We start from the raw sequence: 9099 nt of genomic DNA on the forward strand, positions 1-9099 counted from the left end.
CAAGTTGCCCACATCTCACTTCCATAAAGCAGCGTGCTCAAAACACAAGCCTGAAAAACACAAGCCTGGTAGTAGACCTTCGTCTTGATATATTAGCATCACATTCTCCCCCATACTCTTTTGGAGAGGCGAGCCATTGCCATAGTTGCCTTGCCAATATGCTTGAAATTGTATAGTTTAAGTCACGGTCAATCCTTTTTAGTCTCTGTGGTGCCACAAGACTGGTCATTTCGTGGTTTGTTTGTATGTCTGTGTGTTATGCTGTGGCAGCAATAACTCTTCCAGCTACGACGCAACTGTTGCTAGGCTGCTACCCGATGTTCAGTTTCCTATTTATTTACTGATTTATTTATTTTTTTAACCCCAAGTCCCGCATCCCCCTCAGTCACAGAGGCAGCGGCTCAGACCGTGTGAGAGGACAAGGGGACTTGGCAGCAGCAGAGCGGCGCCATCAGGACCATGGGACCTTTAAGGGGTCGCGACAAACAAGATGGCGGCTCCTGCTGCCGCTTCGTCCAGGCGCCTATTTCTGAGCCAAAAAAACAAAACTTAACGAGCGAGGGCGAGGGCGAGGCAAAACTGACGTCAGGAGCACGTGCCGACGCTGCGGCAGGAGAACGACGTCGGTAGGCAGCTAAACTGAATCCATAGACACAATAATCTGTAGAGTAAACCGCCTCGCTGGCTGGATAGGGATCTTCCGGATCAGCCTTCGGAAGCCGTAGAAATCAAAGGTTTCGGGCGAAGCAGCGATTGGCCAGGGTAGAAGATGCAGGAGCGAGCGCAGCAGTTCTTCTTCTTCTTACTTAGACGTTGCTTCATGTGCAAATTGTTGTTATTATTACTTCTTAAATTTGTATACCGCCTTTCCTCCGAAGATCCAGGCGGTTCACAACAGACGGGAAACGAGGAAGCAAAATTCATAATAAAACAAACAAATATGAAAAGCCATGGAATGTGAAAAACCTGGCTGAGGAGAAAAGCCAGCTGACTTGCATCTTGCTTGGGTTCTCCAGGTTGTGGACCCTTATATAACTCTACAGGTTGCTAGATTCCTAACAGCCTCATCTCGCGCAAGAGACAAAATGGGATGCCAGCCGATTACTGATAATTAGATATGTTTTTCAAAAATAGAATTAGACATTGGTTTTAGTTTTGGGTGCCTAAATTTTAACCTTTTTTTTAAAGATATGTTTTATCGAAGTTATAATATTGGTCCCAGTTAAAGGTGGTCAGCCGTGTTGGTCTGCCATAGTCGAAACAAAATAGAAAATTCTTTTCAGTAGCACCTTAGAGACCAACTGTGTTTGTTCTTGGTATGAGCTTTCGTGTGCATGCACACCTCTTCAGAAGAATATTGGTCCCTGTGAGTTGTGTTATTATATCCGCGGCTTGTATTGGGTCGTCGTTTTATTTGATTTTACCTCATTTTTGATTGACTGCTTGTTTTGTATTGTATGATTGTATTGTATGATGAGCGCAAATGCCGAATAAACATCTATCTATCTATCTGGCTGGCTGAGGAGAAAGGTTTCCGCCTGGCGCCCAAAGGCTGGCAATGGAGGCACCGGGCGACACGTGCAACGTGTGAATCCCCGTGCCCAGCCTCTCTCCCTTTTCCTTGAGTCCTGCCTTTGCAGGGGGTTGGACTAAGTGCCCCTTCCTCTCCTGCATTTCTACTGGGGACCGGCGGGCGGGGAGCAACCCTCAGAGCCCCCCTCGCAGGGCAAACCCCGCTCGCCCCCTTCAGCTCCTAGGAGAGAGGAGCCGGGGGGAAGCGGGGAAGGCCGGGTCCGGAAAGGAGGGCGGCGCGTGCGGAGGGCGGAGCCGCGAGGAAGATGGCGGACGACAAGGTAACCAGCCTCGTCCTCTCGGGGTGGCGGGAGGAAGGCGCTCGCTCGCTCGCTCGCGGCCTCCTTGGCTTCTCGGGTGTGGCGGGGCCTGCAAGTGCGGGGTGGGCGGGCGAGGGGGCAGCTTTGGGGTTGGAGAGGGGAGGGGAGGGGAGGGAGCCTTTGCGGCCACGTTTACTCGGGAGTCGTCGTGCCTGGCGGCCCCCTGGTCCTCCCTGGGCGATGCCTTTCCACGCGGCGGGGGGAACCGTGAGGGGAATCGGGGCGGAAGCCAGAACTTGACTCTCCTTAGGATGCCAGCTGGGCATAAGCCGGATGCTCTCGTTTAACACTCACCTTTTTAGCTTCTGCTTACCCATGCTTTCCTGTTGGACTTCAGCTGATACTTCTCTGGAGTTTTTTTTTTTGGGGGGGGGGTTGTAGGTTTCTTGATGATCTTTGGCTTGCTTTCTTTTTTGTAAAGCTTTCTTGGTTTTTTTTTAACTGCCTCTTAGGCCCAGTTTGGGTGCTAAGGTGGGACAGAAACGTATCAAGTGAGGGAAAACGAAAACACGAAACTGAACTGCTTGTGTGAACATGGGCACTTGCTTGTATAAGACGGAACTTGAAGTGGGTTCTGTCGGGAGGAAGGGTGGAGTATAAATGGAACGAATGAATCAAATAAATAAATAAACGTTGACATTTTCAGTTTTGGGGAGGAACTAAAATAACTTACCCCCAAAGTAATTTTTTATCCAAAAAATTATAGCTGTATAAAAATGAAATCCAAATGCATGTCTTTTGTTAACCTATCTGGACTAAAATAGTGAGCTATCCATATGCAGCCTATAATTGTTCATGGCAACAAAGTATAAAAAGACTAGACAGATGAAATTTTTCATTGATTTATAACACAAGTTAATATTTGAAATATTAGACATACCATTAGAATTTATAGACTGTGCCTTTCCTCTTAGATATTTGCTTACTATAACAAAGATACTAAAATGCATGTGTGCATGCAGTTTGGAATATGTCATTTATGTTTCCAATGTATAGGACTCTCTGCCAAAGCTGAAAGATCTTGCTTTTTTGAAGGATCAATTGGAAAGCTTGAAACGAAGAGTTGAAAATGAGGTACAGGCTGGAGTAGGACAGGTAAAAGTGGGGCTGTTTAATACTGATTTCTAGAAGTCTGTTGTCACTGTATTTGTCTCTCAAAAGTCATTAATAATGTGTTTGATATGTCTGGCCCAGTAACTTATTAGGGTACAATGTAATTATACCTGTAAAGGATTGTATTTTATTTTTAGTGTGTCACATCTGGGAAATACTGAGATTGTGCTTCTTCCTTTGATGATAAATACTACACCACTCTTGAATTGTAATCCAGCCTATTAGGAAAAATGGATGAACCATGAGAACACCCCCCCCCCCCCCCAGTCTGCATTTTAGTTGTGTTCCGATGGCTGTTTCAGTTGCCCATTTATGTTTTTTTTTGTTTTGTTTTTACAGGAAGGCTCTTTGCTGGCATCCCCATTTCTCAAAGGGTTTCTTGCTGGCTATGTTGTAGCCAAACTCAGATCGTCAGCAGTCCTTGGATTTTTAGTGGGGACTTGTACTGGTGTGTATGCTGCTCAAACCTATGCAGTTCCTGATGTGGAAAAGACAGTCAAAGACTATTTCAGTTCATTCAGGAAAGGACCAGACTAGAATATAGTATCTCATGTAGCAATACACTCCAGAAAACCCCTCTTATATTCGGATTTCTAAACAATGTAAACTCAATTTAGGTCAGAAATGACTCCTCCTGCTCCCCTTTCACCAGTCATATCAATCGGAAGTGTTTTTATATTGGACGAGATGAAATTTCAGCAGGTCTGATTGTAAGTATTCTCAGACATTCAATCATGAAAAGTCTTGGTTGCTGCTCTTCACCCATTCTGGGATTAGATGGCTTCACACTATCAACTCGCCGGCTGCATTTCTTATGTGATGGGATTCTCATTCTGAGGGAACACAGAGCAACCGCTGGGTCATCATGCCTGCCAGCTTTAAACTGGAACCCACCCCATATCCTTTCATTTACCCAGAAAATGTGGCTTGAGTGGTTCACATTGTCCAGACTTTTTCTTAATCATGCATACATATTATACTGACATGTGAATCTCATCACAAACGTGTCATATTGCTCTGATTCATTGGATTCTTCTGCCTTTCCATGAGTATGACATTAAAAAAAACACTATATTATCTTCATTTTTCTCTTCCTATAAAAGTTAGAGGCTGATGTTTCCCTTGCCTCCACACTTCAGAGAAATGTTATTTGACAACGCTTGTACTGGCAATAGCCGGGTCAGCCCTGCTACTGCTGTCGTACTTGGGAAAATTCGATGGGGGCTGATGCTAATCTTGTCTGTTTTTATCTATGGCTCCCATGCTCCACTCTTGACTCTTAGTAAAGAAAATGGCCAGATCCCATTCAGTGCCTCCTCTGTGGTGGTTTTGATTGAGTTAACCAAGCTGATGCTCTCGCTAGTCTTCCTGATGATCTCCGGCTGCGGACAACAAAAACTATCTGTGTCATGGCATCATGCTGCTCCCTTTGCTCTTTCCGCATTGCTGTATGCAGCCAACAACAACTTAGTAGTTCATTTGCAGCTGTTCATGGATCCTAGTACCTTCCAAGTGCTCAGCAACTTGAAAATTGGAAGCACCGCCCTCCTATTCAGCATGTTCTTACACCAAAGACTGACTGCCCGCAAGTGGCTAGCTCTTTTCTTGTTGATTGCTGCTGGAGCCTTTTATACATATGGAGGCCTGCAGGACCCACAGCACATGCCTGCTTCTGGCATGCAGCTGCACATCACCCCCATTGGCTTAGTGCTGATCTTTCTATATTGTCTGATCTCTGGCCTTTCAGCAGTCTACACTGAAGTTGTCCTGAAGACCCAGGATCTGCCTCTTAACCTCCAAAATGCATTTCTCTACTTTTTTGGTGTTTTGCTGAACATAATCATCCATCTGTCAAGCAGCTCAGGGGCTGGGTTCCTGGAGGGTTTCTCATTTTGGGTTCTGTTAATTATTGTGAGTCAAGCCTTGAATGGTTTGATAATGTCTGTCGTCATGAAGCACAGTAGTAACATCACTAGACTCTTTGTGATCTCCTCCTCTATTATGGTTAATGCTTTGCTCTCTGTCTTCCTATTTGGTCTTCATCTAACCACATTTTTTTTCCTTTCTGTTTTGCTGATTAGCTTTGCTGTTTACTTTTATTATGGAATCAAATAGCTTCTTTGCCTCTGTGTATCTTTAAAGAAGTTATTTATATGGAAAGAATTTGCTGCCTATATATTTTACCTTGAAAAGAGTATAATAGACTGCACAAGTACTTTACACCTCCTTTGTGAATGGCTTAATAGCTATTGTTTCATACTTCTCCCTGAGCTCATAGAAAGTATTTGTTGTTGGGCTGAGCTGCAGCTTAAACTTAGTATGCTAGTATGCTAATGTTGTCATTAGCAAGCAAGCATAGTTTGAGGAAGCAAATTCTTATCTCATTTTGAACAGGCATTGGTGGAGAAGGAGAGAAGAGTTGTGTGTATTCTGTATATAGCTGTTTTTCATCCCACAAGAGGTTAAAAATTATGCTTCCTTTTTTTGGTTACAGCTCTGTAGGATCTGCCACTCCTGATACCAAACAGGAAACTGGACTCCTATATATCACTCTTCTACTCCTTCCCACTATATTGTCTACCTAGTGTCTAGATTCATGAGTCCTCAAAAGGAAAGAATGAATTATAATTTCTTAATGAGCAAAAGCAGTCTCCCAGGCTCCCATTTCTACACTTGTGGAAAGGGAAGCTCTGTATCTTTCTTTTTAACACTTTCAATGTTACTGACCTGGAAGAGTGTAATATGAACAGCTATTTATTCTGCACAGGGAAGTGTTTTGCTTTTGATGTTCTTGGCAGAGGTTCTGCTTCAACCCAGCGATTACAAATGACAAGTGCCTTTTGCAAGTTAATGTACTTCTGTGTATGTCTGCTCCTGGAAGAGTCCATTGCTACCAGAGAGTTTGTGATGAGTTGTGAATGTTTTGGAAAAAGCCTCCAAAATAACTGGAGCAGTTTCCTGTTACATTTCTCTGGACATTTTCCAAATACAGTAGGACTCATTTCTCCCCTTCAGTATTGAATCTGAATGTGTAGACCTGCCTCAGTATACAGCCAGAGGTTCCAGTCATGTAAACACATGCTTAACTTTTCCGGTGATGTTCTGATAATCTGTATTCTGCTGAATTCAGCTGCTGGTAATTGGGAACATTATGCAATGCATCACCATTTCCTTATTGAAGCAACTATAATCCACCTCATCCAACACTATTTAAAATGTTCAGGTAGCTTCTGACAACAGCATTTCTGCTGCCACACAGCTGAAATTCCTCACACCCAAACATTTCTGCCTGTAACATGTACTTGGTGTGTGTGTGTGTGTGTGTGTGTGTGTGTGTGTGTATACAGGTGAAACTCAAAAAATTAGAATATTGTGGAAAAGTCCATTTATGTAAGCAATTGTTTTCATTAGCTACTGGAGTTTAATATATGACATAGACTCATGACATGCAAAGCGAGATATGTCAAGCCTTTATTGGTTATAATTGTGATGATTATGGCGTACAGCTGATGAAAACCCCAAAGTTGAAATTGTTAATTTGGGGTTCTCATCAGCTGTACGCCATAATAATCACAATTAAAAATAAAGGCTTGACATATCTCGCTTTGCATGTCATGAGTCTATCTCATATATTAGTTTCACCTTTTAAGTTGAATTACTGAAAGAAATGAACCTTTCCACAATATTCTAATTTTTCACCTGTGTATGCATGTATATGTATATACATACTACCACTGCTACCAGTACAGATGTTCAGAAACGTACCGTGCCCCTCTTGCTTTGTTTTGAGTATTACTGATAAACTTAACAAACTGGGTTGATCACTCTACCTCTCATGCACTTTCTGTGCCAATGTCTGCAACAGGTGTGGTGGGGTAACAGCTCTAAATGAGAGCTATGGTTACATAGGGTTTTTTATTACCATTTGTTTGGTTTTGTTTTGGAATTTCTCTCTGTGTATATATGTGGTACTGCTGCATTTATTCTAGCTCATGATTATAAAATTTTGATGGCTCAGTGATTGGATTATATCTGGATTGTTATACACTCAGGTTCAACTAGTATCAATTCAATGCAGCAAAAATGTCTAGTTTCAAAGAAAATAAAAATTTAGTTTACAGGGTTGTGTGTTTGTGTGATCTCTTATTGTTCGCTTGTTGCAAAAGAAACTTTCCCTCATTAGGGAACGCGCGCTTTGGTTTAAGAACAGACTTCAGGAATGGATTAAGTTCGTAAACCAAAGTACTACTGTATTTACATCTCCAGTGGACAAAGGATCTTGAGTAGAAGAAAGCTTCCTATGGATTTATTTTTAAATCCTATGGATTTATTTTTAACTTACTGTTTGAAGCAAGTAACATAGTGACTAATGGAAATAGACACAAAAGCAATGAAATATAAGCAATTGAGAGAGTATCTGAAGTGAATAGGCCAGTCAAAGAGACCTTGGAGAAGATTGGCTTACAGTATTTACTATGGGTTCCATAGTAAATATTTGCTTGCTAATATGGGACAGGTGTAAACAAACATTTATTCCAGTAATGTCATGTATATTACCAATACTTTATGGTGAGAGATTTAAGTTAGATAGACACTTTGTGAACTTACACATTTGGAGGGAGAAACAGCTGTACTTCCACTCACAGGTTGGCGGTTTGAATCCCTGCGATGGGGTGAGCTCCCGTTGCTCAGTCCCAGTTCCTGCTAACCTAGCAGTTCGAAAGCACATCAGAGTGCAAGTAGATATACAGGTACCACTCTGGTGGGAAGGTAAACGGCATTTCCGTGCGCTGCTCTGGTTTCGCCAGAAGCGGCTTAGTCATGCTGGCCACATGACCTGGAAAAACTGGACAAACGTCGGTTCCCTTGGCCAGTAAAGCGAGATGAGCGCCACAACCCTAGAGTCGTTGGCGACTGGACTTAACTGTCAGGGGTCTTTTACCTTTACCTTTTTAATGCTCCATTAAATCTAATGCACACCTCAATTTTCAAAACCTTGAAACCAATTTTTTTTTTTTGCTGGAAAATGTAAATGCACCATTGAATCTAATGCGCACCCTAATTTTCGCCATAGAATTTTCCAAAAAAGGTGCACATTACACTCAAGTAAATACAGTGGTACCTCGGGTTACAGACGCTTTAGGTGGCAGACTCCACTAACCCAGAAATAGTACCTTGGGTTAAGAACTTTGCTTCAGGATGAGAACAGAAATCGCATGTCGACAATGGTGCGGTGGCAGCAGGAGGTACCACGGTACGGTAATCTGAGCAAGTGGTAGAGAAAATATAGCTAACTGTACACACACACACCCAGTAGGATACTAGTTTCATATCAGAAGAGGTATTATATTTTGGGCTCCAGCCATTCAGGACAAAGTGTTGTTCAGTGCATGGTGTGTAGAAGTGCTTTGTAGCATTAAACTTACTCAAGAATGACTCAGTTCTGATGGGGAACCAGTCTTCCATACTACCTTGGTGGTCAACACCAACCCATGGAGAACAGATAGAATACTAAGCACCAAGGCCAAGGGACAGAGTAGTAGTTTCTAATGCCACCTTTTGAAACCCACCATCCCAGAACAGCAACACCCTGTGTTCTATCCCACATCATAGCCCAAAGCTACCAAACCAAAGTACAGAAAAAGAAAATGCGAAAGACTATGATTTTGAAACTGGCAAGTGTTCCAAGAGCTCCTTCCCATCATGCATTGCAGGTTGTTAACCAGGCACCAAGGCCATTTCCATCCCCAAATCAGATCAAATTGAGGGATCCAAGCACCCTTCACACAAGCCACACATAGAAGGGTATGCCAATGGTCTATTCATATATCCAACCCATGCTTGCTCAAAACTGAATGTTACTCACTTTTAATCTGTTCCAATGAAACAGGTTTCCTGTCTTAGTTGAGATTCCATCATCATCATCATCATCATCATCATCATCATCATTATTATTTCTACCCCGCCCATCTGGGCGGCTTTCAACAGAATGTTAAAAACAGATAAAAACTGACGTCAGGAGTTAAAAACTTCCCTAAACAGGGCTGCCTTCGGATGTCTTCTAAAAGTCAGATAGTTGTTTATTTCCTTGACA

The 9099-nt window shown here is 42.7% G+C and overlaps 2 protein-coding genes across 2 annotated transcripts; both read left to right on the forward strand.

The window, feature by feature from the left end:
- The first annotated feature begins 1777 nt into the window (after positions 1 to 1777).
- On the forward strand, positions 1778 to 4064 carry LOC117049487 (SLC35A4 upstream open reading frame protein). Its single transcript, XM_033154203.1, has 3 exons — positions 1778 to 1853; positions 2889 to 2987; positions 3345 to 4064. Exons 1-3 carry the CDS (start codon positions 1839 to 1841, stop codon positions 3540 to 3542), a joined length of 312 nt encoding a protein of 103 aa, XP_033010094.1. The 5' UTR covers positions 1778 to 1838; the 3' UTR covers positions 3543 to 4064.
- A 17-nt stretch (positions 4065 to 4081) lies between these two features.
- On the forward strand, positions 4082 to 5280 carry SLC35A4 (solute carrier family 35 member A4). The gene has a single exon (XM_033154202.1). The coding sequence runs from the start codon at positions 4119 to 4121 to the stop codon at positions 5118 to 5120; it is 1002 nt and encodes a 333-aa protein (XP_033010093.1). The 5' UTR covers positions 4082 to 4118; the 3' UTR covers positions 5121 to 5280.
- The last annotated feature ends 3819 nt before the right edge of the window (positions 5281 to 9099 follow it).

Source organism: Lacerta agilis, chromosome 7 (genome assembly GCF_009819535.1).
Source record: "Lacerta agilis isolate rLacAgi1 chromosome 7, rLacAgi1.pri, whole genome shotgun sequence".
NCBI lineage: Eukaryota > Metazoa > Chordata > Lepidosauria > Squamata > Lacertidae > Lacerta > Lacerta agilis.

Bases quoted from the DNA above. Each gene is read 5' to 3' on its own strand.
- LOC117049487 (XM_033154203.1), top strand. The intron at 2,988-3,344 runs GTAAAAGTGGGG...TTGTTTTTACAG, and splicing joins TACAGGCTGGAGTAGGACAG to GAAGGCTCTTTGCTGGCATC.
- SLC35A4 (XM_033154202.1), top strand. From the start codon at position 4,119: ATGTTTCCCTTGCCTCCACACTTCAGAGAAATGTTATTTGACAACGCT.